Source organism: Clytia hemisphaerica, unplaced genomic scaffold (assembly GCF_902728285.1).
Source record: "Clytia hemisphaerica strain Z4C2 unplaced genomic scaffold, Clytia hemisphaerica genome assembly, whole genome shotgun sequence".
Lineage (NCBI taxonomy): Eukaryota > Metazoa > Cnidaria > Hydrozoa > Leptothecata > Clytiidae > Clytia > Clytia hemisphaerica.
The window spans coordinates 597120-615775 of NW_027103726.1; the positions used below are offsets into that span (position 1 = coordinate 597120).

General features: G+C 36.9%; 1 protein-coding gene across 2 annotated transcripts in view; it reads right to left on the reverse strand.

Annotated features, from left to right (window-relative positions):
* The window catches only part of LOC136804668 (tubulin-specific chaperone D-like), a 57879-nt gene that overhangs the window by 23599 nt on the left and 15624 nt on the right, over positions 1 to 18656 (reverse strand). For both annotated transcript variants that reach the window (XM_067061274.1, XM_067061275.1), the window contains exons 19-31: positions 13673 to 13732; positions 12952 to 13048; positions 12102 to 12159; positions 11759 to 11788; positions 6795 to 6880; positions 5990 to 6070; positions 5492 to 5565; positions 5031 to 5183; positions 4436 to 4632; positions 3809 to 3878; positions 3278 to 3332; positions 2689 to 2752; positions 2343 to 2446 (exon numbers count right to left, since the gene is read on the reverse strand). In XM_067061274.1, the coding sequence (XP_066917375.1) occupies positions 2343 to 2446; positions 2689 to 2752; positions 3278 to 3332; positions 3809 to 3878; positions 4436 to 4632; positions 5031 to 5183; positions 5492 to 5565; positions 5990 to 6070; positions 6795 to 6880; positions 11759 to 11788; positions 12102 to 12159; positions 12952 to 13048; positions 13673 to 13732 (1129 nt within the window). The remainder of the gene's footprint in view (positions 1 to 2342; positions 2447 to 2688; positions 2753 to 3277; positions 3333 to 3808; positions 3879 to 4435; positions 4633 to 5030; positions 5184 to 5491; positions 5566 to 5989; positions 6071 to 6794; positions 6881 to 11758; positions 11789 to 12101; positions 12160 to 12951; positions 13049 to 13672; positions 13733 to 18656) is intronic.

The following is an 18656-nucleotide window of genomic DNA, read 5'->3' on the forward strand; positions in this document are numbered from 1 at the left end:
GAAAACAATCGATGTACAGGCTTTGTCCACAAAGGACAACTGTCATGGCAGCTCGAAGGACTCTGATTTTGAAAAATGATTTAAAGTCTACCCAGATATAATTGGCAGTGGAAACAAGAGTGCCTGTAACTTTTGATAGTCAAATATAATTGCGAAAATTTTTTTTGCTTGTTTTAAAAAAGCGCTATATTTGAATTTATTTTTGGCTGAAAACTTCGCGATTTTTGGCGGTTAAATTTCCGATTGCAAAAATTGAGCTTTTTTTCTACTTATGCTACAACATTTATTTTTACACCAGTGGTAGTTCAACCTTAGGTTAAAAAGGTTGTCAAATTTCAAGGCGAACGGAAAAGTCCTTCGCAAGACCCGAAATACTCCTTGCTAGCACTTTTCTGTGAAATATCAAATCTCCATTTTTTACTAAAAACGGCTAACAGTTAAATCATGAGGGATCATGTTTGGGGTAAATCATTGAAAAATATTTATCAGTTGTACCATAGTCATTTTTCCTATGACTATGGTTGTATCTTTATCAGTCAAGAACTATTGCAAATTAGGCTATGTACGCCGATTCTATCCTAACTTGGGTACGATGGTCTAATCAAGCCAGAAATTGTAGCGTAATTAGACTGGTAGGAGCAGAGTTTCAATTTTTGACTAAGATTTTAAAATCCGTGTCAAAATTAAGCTAAAAATGTCAAATTCTTATTTATTCAAATAAGTTCATAAATATGTTTTTGGGATAAAATTTGAGCGGGCTAAGAAAATATTCAGTTTTTAGTACTGCAAATGCGTAGTATCACAGAAAAGCTAAATCTTATGCTGTGTCAGCAATCGAAATTATTTCAAGATGACAGACGCTAGAGAAACAGAAATCAGAGAAACAGAAGAAGTTAAAGTCAAGAAAAAGAAACCCAGCTGCTTTTGCTCTTTTCACGAAACTTGGAAGAAACTTTACAATTGAATTTTATAAAGATTCGGATCCATCAGAGGTGCAGTTGGAAGATAAGAAGACCTCAACAAAGAAGCAACTCAGAAACATCAAGATGTAGATCTCAAATTTTCAATTGGACGGGCAAGGAAAAAGGAACCACAATTCAAAAAAGGAATAAAACTGCATTAAAAGATTTATTGTGATTAAGACCACTTGGAAACATTAAAGAAGCAAACCCCTTAAATAACTGCTTCAATTTATTGTTTGGAATTTATGTAACTTATTATTGTTTGGAATTTATGTAACTTATTAAGAATTGAGAATCCTAGATGAGAAGATAAAATCTTTCTTATCACGCTTTGAAACGAAAACCCACAAGAAAAGAAAAGAAGCAAGAGTTGTTTGTTCATTTTTCAGACAAAAAACATCTTTTCACTATCTTTTCACTTCGCCATAAAAAGAAAAAACTATTTTGCTTAAAATACTCTTCTTAGTCCAAGCCTCTACTTTTATATTTCTTTGGTCCAAGTAACAAGTCCATGCAGGTCCATGTTATATGAATATTTCATATATCCAAATTAAGCCATTGATATCTTAACTACTTTCGCGGGCAGAAACTTTCGCGTTTTTCGCGATTTTGATCCTTTTTCGCGAAAGTTTCTGCCAGGTAAGAAATTAAACCTGAAAAAAGTTTTTTTTAGTTTTTCCTACTCAGTTTTGCACTGTTTGCTAAATTTTTGCGTGTTTTATGAGTTTTTGTTACCAAAAATGGTAAATTTCATACGAATTCGCGAAAGTTATATCTGTGAAATTTCGGTTAAAACCATAATTCGCGAAACTTAAATTCGCTAAATTTCGCGACTTTTTAACTTCGCGAAACTTTCTGCCCTTAAAGTATGATACAAATTCTGGCCTAATTAGGCGAATATCCTAGTTTGGCTAGTAAAGACTAATTCTTGACTGTTTATGACATAGGAAGGCGGCCTTTTATGCTGACAAAGCAGAATCAATAAAAGAATTACGTCAAATTTGTGCTCGCGTGGTGCGGGTTAGGGTCAAAGTTGCATTTTCTTTAGTTTGAACATGTCCTTAAAATCAAATTCAAATGAAACACCCCTGTGTCACAGACCCGGTGGACCCCCGCCCCTGTGGCAAAATAGGCCAAAAAATCACCCCTATGCAAAAAATACCCTACAATTTCAACCCCACTGGGAAATTGTTCAATGATTTTATCCCCATTGGAAATTCAATGAGAAAAATTTGACTCCAAAACCATTCCCTTTGGAATTTTTGAGCTGGAAACAATGAATTTTCTATCCCCATTGGTATTTCGATAGAAATTTTCATCCCCACTGAACGAAAAAGCTCCACCGGGGCACTGAGACAGGGGTGTAATGAAATACCTTACTTTAACATTGAGTGGACAGCTTCGCGTCGTGATTCAGCAAACGGACCAGCGTCTACACTATCCACGTTCTCCACCAAAGCACACTCCATCAAACCTTGTAATACCTTTAGATAAAAACAAGTACTATATGACAGATATCATTTTCCTGGATAGGCTAATTGTCTACAATCACCTTACGTCGTTTCTTACACCGAAACATACTTCAAATAGTGCGTGAATTTAATTTTGAGAAACGCTAAAACAACAATCTCTTAATACTTTCCAATGCAGTACATCATCATAACCTCGCATGAAGGTTCCGTTTTCGTGAGAAACTGCTCTCTAACCCAAATTAAGAAAAATTTACCTCTTTTAACATAGTTTTCAACATGAAAGTCGGTAATGTTCCTATAGCTTTTGCGAATCCCATCCTAAAAGAAGCGAAACATTTCAAGATCGAGGTTTTAATCAGAGAATGCAAAGAATTCCTGAGGATCCGAAGAGGTGTTTAATAAATAAGAATCTCAAAACCATGGATCATCGAAATTCAATTAACAATAACAAAGGCGGTTTTATACCACGTCGAACTTATCAGAAGAAGAGATTTGTAATTGTAATTTCATTGTCTTTTAACGAACGTTGCACTTCTTCGCATGTTTCCGACGTACTTGCTCTATTAGCAAGTTTTTCTATTCGAGATAGATCGAGGGGGACGGTATAAAGCAAAATTGACATGTCTCCAAAATCACCGTCCACTTTGCTCGACGACGGTAAAAACACCCAAATACCATCGTCTGTTTAGGTAAGCAAAGGCGATATAGAGCCGTACATCAACTATCGACTTTGTTTTGTATCATTTCACTCACCGTCGCCCTCGATATCCTCCGATACATAAACTCTTAAATCCGCCAGTGAAAAATGTCCTTTGAAGTTTAACTTGAAGACCAGATTCTTACCTATTGAATTTCAGATTAGATTTGAGCTGTATCAGTAGTTCGTTCAGCAGCTTGTCTAAAGAAAAACAGAGGGAGAGGGATTACTATTCGTTTGGAAAAAAGGGTTAATAATAAGCCACCACTGTCGCCCTGTTTTTTGAGCCCACTCATATATAAGACTAATAATCCGAAAGCAACAAAGCAAATTTCTCGGTCGACGAGAATTTGGAACCTGATGGGAAGTTACAGAATGAACGAATTTGAAGACGATTTGAAAAGAACTAACAAAATTCCCAGTTTTGACAATTCATGATATGCGTCACTGCAATGTCTTCTGACATTACATCATAGACCCAATAGCTGATTGGTTGTAAAAATCAGTAAAAATAAAATAGATATAATCAGTCAATACGCGACTTGCAACCAATCAGCTGTTTGGTCCGTTGAAGACATTGCAATAGTGATATCATGAATATGAGATTTGTTAGACTTGAGAATTGCCCGTTGGTGGTTCCGACAACGGAATATGCGATAGAAGAGGTGCTCATTTACCTTGGTCGAAATATGAAGAACCATGAACATACTGCTGACAAAATGATGGTAGTGCTTCCAATGCATAACCCTAAAAAGTAATATAATACACAGCGAGTACCTCATAAAAAACCGGCATTTTTCACTCCGAAAAAAAGAAGCCTTTGTCAAGTGTTCTGAAGCAAACATTCGAACAAATCGCAAAGTGGAATAGACACTACTGGATATAAAAAAACCCTGAATGATATCAATGACCGTTTTATGGTTAAAAAGTAAAAAAATATCTATGGAGCCCAATTTTGAACAACACATTTTGTCTTTATGCAAAAAATCAGAAAACTAATGAAAAGGGATTTCACGTGCAAAAAGTCTAAAAAACCCCATCTTTAGGCACTTTTTTTCTTATAAAAAGAAAATTATTATTAAATGTCTTGGCAACCATTTTAGAACGAGGCATATGTTGAGTTTTATAGGGGTAAAAAAAATATCCCGAATAAACAATTCCCCCGGTTATCAATTTACGAAAAAAATTCAGACCCCCCCCCTCTCTCATTCCCGTTTATTTAATTCTAGTTTTAATCCAATAAAGACATGGCAAACTTTGACACAAAAGTACACAACACTTGAGTACATATTTCAGTGAAATACCTGAACAGGGAGCTCAGTATGCGGTATGGTGGTTGTGATAATCCGCCAACAAGCATCCAAAACTTCACTTTCATCAACAGAGATGTTAGACAACGCCATTTTCTCGATCAACTTACAACAACCTTTCCGTAACATCTCACCACCGTATCCACGAAGTTCTTTTCCTTTCTCCATGTCTACTAACAATTTCTTGATGTCTAAGCAGTAAAGGAACAGTTAATTAATCGTACCTTGCACTGGCTGCCTTTAGAGTATTATATTATATCACTGTCGATATTAGAGTTGATACTTTATCTAGAAAGCCCAATAATCTAGGATTTTTAGATAGTCTTTCGATTGTTTTAACGGGTTCAACGGTCAGCCGGCTCGGCTATTTCTGAACTGAACGGAACATTGGAAGGAGCGGGGATCATCTGGTTTCAGCTACTGGCACTCTGACCACTGGGTCATCGCTCTTGTAAAACTGTAATTCTTATATTAAGAGACAGACATTATCAGCGAAGAACACTCTCAGTTTACTTGCTTAAAGAAAGATGGTCAAAATTTCATAAATGCCATTTGACTTTCTTGACCAATTCGAAAATTATTCACTCACGTTCTATCGTTTGGTGGCCAATTTTATATCCCTCTTGTTTTTCTTGACAATGTACAATGTGTAGTGAATGAAGAACTTCACCCAAAGCCAATAATCCACCGTGTTTGGCGCAAACATCTGTTGATAGCGTATGCTCCAATAGTCGTGGTAACACTAAAAAACACAGAAAATACTGCTTTGAATGCCTACGAGTTCCAAAAGTATTACAAACGACTGTTTGCGTTTTGAAGACTACGTCATGTATCGTTAATCAGTTATGAGAAGCGTTCTGACTTGGATAAGAAATAGTCATTGAAGTGTTAGCAGGTTTTGAAGCTCTTTTCGGAACGCCATTAGAAACTTTCAGGTTATTGATTTTCCACTTGAGGACGGATTCTCGTATGAAAACATCCCCTAATCAATCATTCATGTTTGTAGAAAAAAACAAATACTGAAAACGAAGTTTTTCGCGAACAACTAACCTTTTTCTTCGATGTAAGTGGGGTCGGTCTTGGTTAGATGAAACAGCCCGTGAGACGTCAATTCTCGAATTGCACTATCAAGAGAACGAGGAGCTAACATACATTTTAGGCTGTTTATCTCGGAGGTACAGCTATCCTTCTGATCAATAAGAGGTGAAAAAGGTCCGAGTTATGGAGAGTTGACGTTATCTGTACGAAATAATTTTAGCCAAGTTCAAAATAAACCCTAGACTGCGCCATTATAGAAAACGCTTCAGTGATGAACTCATCCCTTCGAGAAAATGTGGATATCATTTAAAATAGCTGGAAATAGAAAAAAAACATGCATGGAAACGTTAAGTGTGTTCTTCACCCCTTCATGATGTTGGAATTGGTTGAACACACACTAAAGATAAACTGTTTGTTTTTAGAACACAAAATTCTTTACCCTTCAAAATAATAATGAAATCTTATTGGTTGAAAAGTACACACACAATTTTTCCTGTGAGAGTTACTAACCTGTCCCAATGACTGACTTTGATGATAGATAGATGATCTACTAGAGTTTGTGTGTATTCTTCAAATCCACCGATAAAGACACTGAAACGCGAAAAATAAACATATCCGGTGAATTATCTGTCACCCAGTAATAAGAAGCCAAAAAGCAATATAATGTGTAACCAACAAACGATATTTCAACCTCTCTTTTTCAAGTTTAGTGTATCTGTGGTTTCTCCTCATATTAGCAAGTTTATGTATCAGAGGATATCAAGGGCGACGGTCAGTGAAATGATACAAAACAAAGTCGATAGTTGATGTACGGCTCCATATCGCCTTTGCTCACCTAAACAGACGACGGTGTTTTTGTTTTTTTACCGTCGTCGAGCAAAGTGAACGGCAATTTTAGTGACATGTCAACTTTGCTTTGTACCGTCTTCTTCGATTTCTCCCGACTACATAAATTCGCTGAGGGGGGCACTCGATTCAAAAACGACCGTACGTGCCGCCCAAAATTAGGCCTTTGAAATCGGACTCTTACAGTGCAGAGAAAATTTCGCAAAATTGGAGTAAATTTTGACCCCTACGGTGCATTTTCTTGAAAGTTTCTGATCAATTTCAGGCAAAATGTGGTCAGATTTTCTAAATTTTACAACCTTAGAGTGCAATTTTCTCATCCTTGCTCATTTCGACCCAAGTGCACTTTGAGAAGCTTGAAAAAAGGACCATTAAGGGCCGCACGTACAGTAGGTCATTTACCTTGAGTGCCCCCCCCTCCGGGATAAACTCGCTATTACTGAAAGGACAGATTTACGGGTTGTTTTACCTGAGTTGAGTGAAGCAATGGTGACGATTGCCGACAGCAAAATAATCAGCTTTGGTGAGAATGTCGATGCCGTGCGCAAACATACCCTGGAGAGGAATAAATATAAGAACATTCAAACAAATTGTGAGAGACCGTCAACTTAAAGGCCGGTCTCCACTTTCGCGCGAAATGAGCGAAAACCTTTTGACCTTTTTGTAAGGTCATTGGTCGGTTGAAAAATGAAGCAATTCCATTGGTCAAAATTGACATAACGGTCGACTTTGTTCGTGCGAAACTTTTTTATGACGTAATATTTTCTTCAGGCAAAAAGATTAAGAAAAAACCGATTTCCCGCGAAAGAGGAGACCAGCCTTAAGATAGAGTCGATATTTCACTCATCTGGCACCCTGATGTAGAAATTCTCACCATTTAGAAGGTTTAGATAACGGAACTTTGCAAGACCACGTCAAGGTTTTTGCAGCGGGTCCAACCGAAATATTTTTCAGGTGTACACGCAAGGATACCTGAACCCGACTCAATCTTCTTCGATGGAAAATTAGCCCTATCCTTTAGAGCTTTAGCGAAATATCAGATATCGAAATTTATCGAAATATCAGATAAATATAGATAGATACCTCGATAACAAAGAATATGTTAAATGTGTTTTCTTACGAAGAAAAATATAAAATGTCCATGTAATTTTGTAGTTTTTATAAAGACAGAATAAATTATTACATTGTTAACAGGTTACTTTTTCGCCATGATGATATCAAGCTAATTGTACTACAATCAGCGCCGAAATATATTGGCAATTTTGGGTATTTTAACGTTTTTCAGAATTTAAAGCTCGGGTGAGAATTGCAGTTTCAGTACTTGCACTTTGTTTCATTGGATTTTTTCGATTTAGGATGGTTTAAGTGGCTTCCAAGCTATATTCTCAGCCTTATTGGAACATTTTTGAGCTTTTAGATACTTAAAAATCCCAAGCTCGTTTATCTTAACTCTAATGTTAAAATTCAGAGTTAAAACTCTACTTTCCAACTGTACTTAAAAAAATCACTTGCGGTTTTAAACATTACAACATTAAGGTTTTGAGGGAATTCCCTTTTGTGCCAAATATTCTGGCGCCGATTGTGGTAACAGCATCGTTCAAAGGGTATATTGGAAAAATAGCCCCGAAGTTCAATGAAGATATTACAAAATAGCTCAGATGTAGAGAGTTTCCATCCAAACAATCACAGGGAGAATAACAGTCTCAGAATCAAAAGACATTGGCAATGATTATAGCAAGGGGGGAAAGCTTCTCATCTTTTCTGCTCAAATCGAAAAAGGGGATATCCCTATCATGGAAAATACTGCAGAGCACCGTTCGTTACCATTAATTTATGTTTAAAAAAAATCAACATTTTCACTTAGATTATGATAATTTTAAAAGCCACTCTTAAGGTAGGCTATTATTAGTGAGCTTAAATAAAGTACTTAACGTTTATTTCACTACCAGTTTTAATGCGTCCGTTTTACAGTTTTTACGATTCAACTTTTTGATTAAAATAGTAAAATTAACTCGAGACTTTTAATTCAATAGGAAGATGCTTTTACAGATAGAGTTTAAAAAGAGGATCGACAATCTGCCCAGAATTATCTTACGATAATTTGAAAGAAAGATTTGAATTTAGAAACTCAGATTAAAAGCTCTAATCTACAGTTAGGCTATACAGTATATGGCCCCAAAAACGTCGATCAAATCTAAAATTTCTCTCAAATCTAGACGAAAAAAGGTTTTACAAAAATTTTTGCTGCATGCAAAACTCTAACTTAATTTCCCAAAAGTTCTTTTTCAAAATTTTTAATCTCAACAATATTTTTCAATCGTTTAAAGATAGGTAGTTTTTTTTCTAATGGCCCCAAAAATTTAGGTTTTCAATTTTAGCGATTACTTGAGATCTTTTTGAGATATGAATACAAAATATTGACAAAATTTGTTTGATAAAATTTTTACAGTATACCCCTGGTGGTTGAACGCAGGTTTGGGGCCCCCAAAACGTAGGTGTAGTTAAAATCAAATTATTAAGCCAAGTGGTAATAGGGGGAGAAACTATGAACATATTTGTATTTTCCCTTAAATTTACAACCCGATGGATGTAAAATTTACGATTTTTATAAAATAGATATAAAAGATTTTAGATGATGCAAAGTCCAAACTGAAGATTTAGAAATTTTCAAAATGACAATTTTGATTTAACGACTTCTTAATTAAGTTTCTGAAAACAGATTTCTTTTGAAAATAGTTCCATTTATTGTATGGAATATGCTGTTAAAATTTTAGAAAAACAGCTTAACTGAAACTGAAAATATTAAGCTTTAAAGTTATTTTTCTCCTTTATTTTCAAAAAATGATCGAATTTGCCGTTTTTGCTGATTCAGCGAAAATTCTTATATATAATGTTAATTTTTTGTTATAACCTATAAGTTAAGCTGGTAGGAACGGAATTCATCTAACATTATGACAAGGAGATATTATGGACGACAGATGTACGTTTTTACGACATCACGTGCCAGCTTGATTCATTAATCAGAAACCATATCTGAGTCTTTGACTTTCATTTATGTAACTTAAGTTGACCCAATATTTTTCTTCTCGCACGTCACTAATTATTGTTTCGGAGAAACTTTTGTTTTCAAATTGCCCTTCCAGAAAAAGCTAATTATGTTTAGGGCTCTTTTTGATTCTATTTAAGAAGAAAACTGAAAAGATGAAAAATGAAAAACAACCATTATAGCAAATATCATAAAGAGGGAATATTTTATTAACACCCTAAAGTCTTTTCATCGACAACATTTTGAAAGCACTTTGGTTTGCAATTGAAACAAGCTGATGGTGGTACTCAACACTAATCTAGGGGGAGGGGGAACCAATAATACAAAAAAAAAACTCGATGTTTGTATTAACATTGTACTGTTTCAGTAAATTGAAATGGGGGGGGAGTGTAGGATATTATTTCAAAAGTTTCCCCAACCTCAGTAATGTCATTCATCCAGTAAATAAAAGGTGGTCATCTATGACACAGCCTATTTATGTAGCATCTCCTTGAACAGTCGCAGCATTTTTTAAACCCCCTGGAAAATCATGTCCATTACCCTCACACATACGCTTATCTGGAGAAATACAATGTATTAGATTAGCACGTCCTTTTGTTAACACCAAACAATAGAGAAAAACTCGTATTAAAGGAGACCACCGACACTAAGTTTCGTCAAAAACAAGATAAATTCTGCTTCAACTGTTGGATGAGAATAACAATTTCACTGCCATCACCATGTCAATTTGTGAGGAAAAAGCCGAGAAGTCTTCATCAAATACTCCAGAAACGATCCGACTCAAAAGTATTGAGCTAGGCATCTCGATCGTAATTATTATAGTAAATGCTGTCGAAATTACACTTTTAAAACGCCAAAGGAAAAAGACGCGTTTCGAACTTGTTCTTATGAGTCTATCAGTGGCTGATCTTCTCTACGGAATTTTGAACAGTTCGTTTCAACTGATTCGTATTTTTGAGTGGCTGTCAGCGGATTTCTTCCTTATTTTCAATGTCCGTTTATTTTTCATGCTGGCATCAATCTTCCACCTTCTACTCATTGGTACAGACCGATTGTTTGCCGTTGCAAAACCTCTTCAAAGCAAAACTATCATCTCAAAGAAGAAAATTTACTGGGCAATTTTTGTGATTTGGCTCATGTCATTTGGTGGGTTGGGCGTATTTAAAATTTACGATAATTTTGACGACACTACGAACATCGAAACTGTTATGCCACCAGGAAAAAGGCCAAAACCACCTCCTAGAATCAAAAACCATGACCAAGACTCCTCTACGACCCAAGTTAAAACACCACATTTTAACACTTTTAACAAAACGTGGCAAAGAATAGACCCAACGAACAAAACTGACCCTACCATGGTTGAAGACAGGAATTCCTCAATGACGCAAAACTTCAGAAACGAAACGCAAAAAAATGAGCAACCTTTGAATACAACAGACCAGCAAAGAAATTCATCTTTTACCACTTTTAACAAAACGCAAAGAAATGATCCAACGAACAAAACTGACTTAGAGTACCCTACCATGTTTGTAGAAAGGAATTCCTCAATAACGCAAAAACCCAGAAACAAAACAAAGAATGAGCACCCTTTGAATACAACGCCTCATACAAGAAATATGTGCGGATCAAAAAGTCACAAACCACCAAAAGGTCACCCTCCGCCAAATGGTCATCCACCACGCCCTGGAAACCACCCACCGCCCCCTCCTCCACATATACTTAACGCCATCAACAAGAAAGAGAACATCTTAGCATACTGCATAATCACGGCAGCCGGTTGTCTCATCATTCTTTATTCTGTCATTATTTATTTCGTTCAAAGAGCTCAACAACAAATAATCAGGAGAAGAGTCAGCGCTCTCAGTATTCTCATACCAGTATGTTTCATCGCGTTCACATTACCGTACGCTGTGCTAAGCTTATCATCCAAACACAAGACATTCTTCTTGCCAAACGTCCTCTTGCTTTCAAACAGCGCTGTCAACTCTGTTTTGTATTTCTTCAAAGATATCGGAAACAGGAACCAGCAGAAACGAAAATCAACCTTGGCAAGATCAGCAACTTCAAATACTACAGTGAGATCACGCTCTCGAACAATTTCTAGTCAGACTAGTTATTGATGACCTATAACGAAGCATGCCAGCTACATACGAACAAACTATATAAGAACATTAGGCTTCAATAATCGTCGAGATTAAAAAATCAAATAATTTAATGATAGTTATAAAGTACCAAGACCCATTTCTACCTCAGAATTTTAACCTATAGTTTTTCATTTATTAGATGAATAAAATAATCATAGTTTTATAAGCTATGTACAACAATTGCTATACATTTGGTCAGCTCGTAAAAGAATAACTATGGGAAATAAAAATGAAAGAAAGTACCTGTCTCCCAACATTCTCTTGAAACGCAGCCTAAATTAAAATTGAAGAAAAAAATATAAATATGAATTTGAACCTTACTTAGGTATTTTCCAATTTTCTAAAAAAAAACCCTACCAAAGGATTTTGATGACACCCCCCTGGATGGAAAATACAATCATTTAGTGATTTTTGGGTAACTTTCCCCAACCCTTAAGAATCTGAAGGTTTCGGTACTTTTGTGAAGAAAATTTCATAAAATTGATTGAGGAGGGGGTAATTATAAAATGGGGGATATTTATTTCGAAAAATTGCACAAAGTGACGAGTAGTTAAATTCAAACAGATCCAAAACAAAAGATCCTTACAGATGCGGCACGCCTGCAATTAACTTCACGATCAAAAACCGTCACTGTCAACAAAGCACTGTAGAAAAAGAGAAAAAAAAGAAATTCATTGAAATTATACCGTGCATGAATAAGTACTACTTTTTTAAGAGTAGAAATTTTCGCGGGCAGAAACTTTCACGAGGTTTCAAAATCGCGAATTTAACTTTCGCGAATTTTACTTTTGGAACGAATTCAGCCGATATAAATTTCATTTTGCAGGCAAAAAAGCGATAAAAAAGCACAAATACTGAAAATTGAGTATAAAATAGCAAAAAAGCGGAAAAACCTTCGGGAATTTCTTACTTGGCAGAAACTTTCGCGAAAAAGAGCAAAAGTCGCGAAAATTGCGAAAGTTTCTGCCCGCGAAAGTTTCTGCCCTGATAGTAGATGCATCGAGACCCAGCCACTTTCGCTTTCGTTTTTTCGTTTTCAAGCAATAGGCAATGAGGTTTTGAAATTTTCGGCTAAACAACCAGGTCAGATCACCATATTCGCAATAGAGAATTGACTTTTATCAAAATTAAACTACAGTTGAGTCTCTATAACTCGAACACGCACGGGGAACACAAATTTGTTCGAGTTATGAAGTAAGGTTTATAAGGCATTGGAAACTGAAGGGAGTAGAAAAATTGTCAAATTCGAGTTATAGAGATTCCACTGTATGTCAAAATTTTCCCTGTTATTAATTGTTAGAGCACTTGTATATTGTTGAGCAAGGTATTGTTGAAGACCAAGCGAACGTTTCGGTGGAAGATAGCCAGAACTTAGTCAGTAGTAACAACAACCAGGACTGCAAAGGAAGCTCACAAAAGAACAAAATGTTACATACTTAGCAATTTTTTGTACGAAAGGTTTGATTTGATTGGGATGATAAGCCCTTGCGAAGGACCAACAAACATAACACGCTGAATCGCGAACGTGAGAACCTAAAAAAGAGTAAGCTCTAGTTTAGACAGTCGACTTTCTGCCCTGCATATTCTAATTGTTGAGTAGGCAGAACGAGGGCACAAAGTAGGCAGAACGAGGGCACAAAGCTGGTAGTTAAAATCTTTGCTTGGAAAAGATTGAAAGAAGTCATTGCATTGACGTCAAAAGAGGGCTATGCATTGACTTTAGACAGCCCACTTTATGCCCACTTTAATTCACAATTAGAATAGGCAGAGCAAAAAGTGAGCCGTCTAAACTAGAGCAAATAAGACAGTATATGGCAATTGAAGCCTTGATGGAACTTTGAGATTTTTAAGCCTGTGTAATTCCTTCATTTGACCCAACTCTGAATCATCGAGTAACACTTTGAACATTAGAGAAAAAGATCACCGTGTAAAGAATTCCAATTGCACTTTAAGATTCTGTACACGCTTTTTATAAGAGCCAGTAAATTTTGAATGAGGTTAAGTATGGTTCTTACTTTTTGTAATTTTCAGGCTTTTAACTCCTTAGAATTGTTATTATCAATACATGCTGACTTTATTTACTCATTGGCTTAAAAGGGATTAAAATTCAGCATTTTTGCTTAGACGGAAGAGATTAGGCCGAAACGAAGGACCTACCAACACTGTAAGAGCCACGTCGTTCGTCGTACAACAATGCTTGTAAGATGATGGGTACAACTATAAATAAAAAAACATATAAATGATCAGAAATTCTCTACATTAAGTATTACCGACTACTTGGGCTCTTCCAGAAAATGTTCGTACATGGGGGGGGGGGGGGGGAGGATATAGTGTCCGGGGGTGGTAAAAAATTTACCTTGTCCGGGGGGTAAACTTGCTCTGTCTAAGGGTAATTTTGAATGTCCAAGGGGTCAACTAATGCTTGTCCAGGGAGTTACACCTTCTGTCCAGGGGGCTAGACCTCCTGTTCGGGGGGTTAAAATTCACAATGTCCGGTAGTAAATTTCCAAAAAATGTTATACCCTCCACCCCCCATATTCAATTTTTTTTCTGGAAAAGCCCCTTTTTAACTTGTGAACCCTTAGCCCTTTTAGTATCATACTTGAGTGCTGGTCAATCAAAAGTGTTTTCAAGGATTAAAAAGCACGAAAAACATTTTTCGAACAGATTTTTCTAGGTTGGAAAATGCATAGATGGGGGGTTATACCTCATTAAGTACTATTCACATGAAACAGGGTGAACAGCACACATCCCCTCTTATATGTTTTGATATAATGGATGCGCATCGTGTATGAAATTTCCGTCCGAAAGTTACCCCCGTCTTTGTGTTTTTTAGTTTTAGAAACTTGTTTAGCTTGAATAGTAAGTTATATATGAGATCTTTAAATTTCATTTCAGTTAAATTAAAAATTTGAATGGCTAGAGGCTGTTACAATCATTGGATTTCTAAACCTTTTTAATAGAATTGAAACAGGTTACCTCAAATTTAAGGATAACTCTTGGACGGGAATTTTATACACGATCACCATCCCCTATATCGAAACATATCAGAGGGAATACGGCTAGCCTAGAAACAGGGGAGCACAAAGATATTTTAGGTCGTTACTCGTACTCAAAGAATTGACACGAAGAATACTGTGATATAGAATATAAATACTGCTGAGAAAGGCTTTCAACAGTTTTATCATTATTTACAAATAACTTAACGACCATTCGACATTCTACTTCCAGCGCAATGCAAACTTGCTATATTTTTTGTTTGTACATTTGTTAAAACACTTTAACATGACACTCCCACATCAAATTTTAATCGATTTTATTTTTATTTTTCACGCCGGATAATTTTATATTCCTTCATACCCCCGGATATGGTTTTCAAAAAACACAAAAAGCTGTTACATTCATTCAAACAATAAAAATAGGCAATAGGGGGACCCACTTATAGTCGTGAATCATAAAATATAGTCCAAAAATTGATATTAAAGTGTTCAATCTATGACACTTTATCAATAAGCAAAGATGCAGTGGTCATCCTTGATGCTGATAGTGCTGGCAATTTTGCCAATACTGGTGAATTCCGATGCTGCTCACGACATCAAGATCGTAAAGCTTCAAATCAAGGCTCTGTGTTACTGCCGCTGAGCAGTAATTAATTTGTTATTTATTTTATAAGTCATTTGTGAATTGATCCTTTTATTGTATGTAAAAACTTGTAGAATTTTGTATAAATAAGACAATTTGTAAGAGTAGTTTTGTGTGAGCTGTGCTCAGAGAGCATACGGGTGAAATCAAAGTTTTTCACCTATTGGAATATAATAAAGTGTAACGATATTTCAATGGAGTCGATTCTCTTTTCACCAGTTTGAATACAAAGGTCCTTTGGGCAGTGGCCGACCTTTACAGTGAAAAACTATTCATTTTTAGTATGCTGATTTCTGGGCATGGAAAGACTCTCTTTTACAAACATAAATGCTGAAACTCAATAAAACGGATCTCGAATTCAAACGTTTAACCCACATCAGAAGTCGCTACTACATTTGAACATTGATAAAAGAAGTTGGACAATCTTATTGCATGGCGGAATGGTATGTTGAATCATTCGAGTTGCAAGTGTGCACGTCAGATAAATCTATACCGATCAGTGCCAGGGAGGGCTCGAGTTGGGTCTTCGTTTCTTCTGGAAAGCTATGTGTTGCTTTGGAGTTGCGCTAAATTACAGTGCATGATGTTACAGGAACTAGAGTGTTGTTCGCTGTTGAACACAGATGCACCTAATTTGTCTCTGGCTATGATGAGAGGATTTCAAAAAGATTTTTGAACTTTGTTTGCTGGTCAAATGTTTTAATGGTTTTTAATTTGCTTTTTAGTCAAGAGTTTGGACTCTTGACGGTGGGGAGTGTTACTGCCGCTGAGCAGTAATTAATTTGTTATTTATTTTATAAGTCATTTGTGAATTGATCCTTTTATTGTATGTAAAAACTTGTAGAATTTTGTATAAATAAGACAATTTGTAAGAGTAGTTTTGTGTGAGCTGTGCTCAGAGAGCATACGGGTGAAATCAAAGTTTTTCACCTATTGGAATATAATAAAGTGTAACGATATTTCAATGGAGTCGATTCTCTTTTCACCAGTTTGAATACAAAGGTCCTTTGGGCAGTGGCCGACCTTTACATTGTTGTAACTACAACAAGAGCAGTACAAGCAAAAGCAAAAGGAGCTTGAAGAGGAGGAGATTTCAATCAAGAAAATGTACGAGCAGGCAGAGAATCTCAAGTTGAAATTTGAAGTTGAAAAGACTAAAGCTGCACTGAAGGTATTGGAAGATGAGGATCAGCCATGTCTCGATGATGATCTAGCAGAGATTGAAAAAGTTCAAAAGTACGACTATGTTTCCAAGTACCTGGAAGATCATGAAAATGCAAAGGCTGAGCCAGACAAAAGTGGGCCAGAGTATCACGTCAAGAAAGAACCAGTTGAGCAAGTCAACCACAGTACAGCATCAGAAATTCTGACCTTGTTGAGAAGAACAAAAGCACCCTCCATCGAGTTAGAGGTGTTTTCAGGAAGTTCAACTGACTACCCATACTTCATTGCTACCTTCACACAAGTTGTAGAGGAGAACATTTTGAATAACAGAGAACGTTTGACATTGTTAGTCAAGTACACCAAAGGAGACGTAAAGGAGCTTGTGAAGTCTTGTATCTACTTGGCAGACAACATTTGCTATTCGAAAGCAAAAGAATTACTTGAGAGGAAATTTGGAAGTCCTTTCAAGATAGCAGCTGATTATAGAAAGCAACTAGCAGAATGGCCAAGAGTGAAGCCAAGTGATGCTACTTCGTTGAATAGATTTGAGACGTTCTTGCTTAAATACCAATCATCCATGGCAAGTATCGGTCGAGCTAGTGAGAACAGCCCAGAATTGTTACAACTTCTTCAAAGCAAACTGCCAACGTACCTACAAGACCGATGGAATCGTACTGCATACAAAGTCAGGTCCAAGCATGAAAGGGATCGTAACTTCTATGTAGACGACATGCTAAAGTCTTTTCCGGAAGAAGACTCAGCCATCTCAACAGTAAACAACACACGACTGATGTGCAAAGAAGGTGGTTTTCGTCTCACTAAGTTTCATTCGAATAGTCGTTCAGTTATCGAATCAATACCACCAGAAGAAAGATCGAAGTCTCTGAAGGACCTTGATATGACAACCGACACAATACCCAACGAACGAGCCCTGGGCATGCAGTGGTGCCCAGAACGTGATGTGTTCACCTACAAAGTTCAATTCAAAGAGAAACCATCAACACGACGAGGAGTCTTGTCGACCGTCAGCTCAATGTACGATCCGTTGGGCTTGATTTCACCCTTTCTGTTAGAAGGAAAGAAGATTTTACAAGAAATTTGTGCCAACAAACACGGTTGGGATGAACCACTCACTGAGCAGCAATTGAAACGATTCGAACAATGGAAATTACAATTGAAGTCCATCGAGCAGTTCGAGATCCATAGATGCTTGAAGCCAAAAGATTTTGGTACCATCGTCAACATATCCCTTCATCACTTTTCGGATGGGGCGGAGGAAGGTTATGGACAGGTATCTTACATCAGGTACTTGAACGACAAAGGGAGTATTCATTGCCAACTGGTGTTATCAAAATCAAGAGTCGCGCCATTGAAAAGACCTACAATACCTCGCTTGGAACTATCAGCGGCTGTTGTATCCGTCAAAGTTTCATTGTTCCTTAAGAGAGAGCTTGATACCACAATCAATGACGAGTATTTCTGGACCGACGCTCAAGTTGTATTGAGTTACATCTCAAATGATACCAGACGATTCCACGTATTTGTCGCAAATAGATCTCAATTTGTTCGTGAGAAGACTCAACTTGACCAATGGCATTACGTCCCAAGCAAACAAAACCCAGCCGATCATTCGTCGAAAGGTTTGAACCTGACAGCAACCGAAAAGATTAGACATTGGTTTAGGGGACCCGATTTCCTCTATCAGAGCAAAGCACAATGGCCAAAGCAACCTAACGTACTGAAGTTGACAAATGACGACAAAGAAGTAAAGAAGGTCAAGGTGCAAACGTACAAGGTTCAAACGTCCAAGGTTCAAACGTCCAAAGTTCAACCAGAATTGATCGATGTTCTCGAAAGCCGCACTAACTCGTGGCCAAAGATGGTACGTATCATATACAGAATGATTCGACTTCGAAAGTCAAACAGGCAAAAGTCAGAAGTTGAAGTCAAACAGAAAGCAGAGAAGGCTATCATCAGATTAGTTCAACAGAAGGCCTTCCCTGACGACATCAACCAATTGAAGAAGAAGGAACCACTGAAGAAAACGAGCCCGATATATCAATTGGCACCATTCGTCGATGGAGAAGATATCCTTCGAGTTGGTGGACGTATCAACAATGCAACCAACATCCCATATGAAGAGAAGCATCCCATCGTGCTACCCAGACGATCAACAACAACAAAGAGTGTCATCCAAAAAGTTCATGAAGAGATGCAACACGGAGGGCGCAACGCAACGTTGTGTAGACTGAGAGAAAAGGGATTCTGGTGTATCAACGGTAATTCCCTTGTTCGTCACGTTCTTCATCAATGTGTAACTTGTCGTAAGTTACGT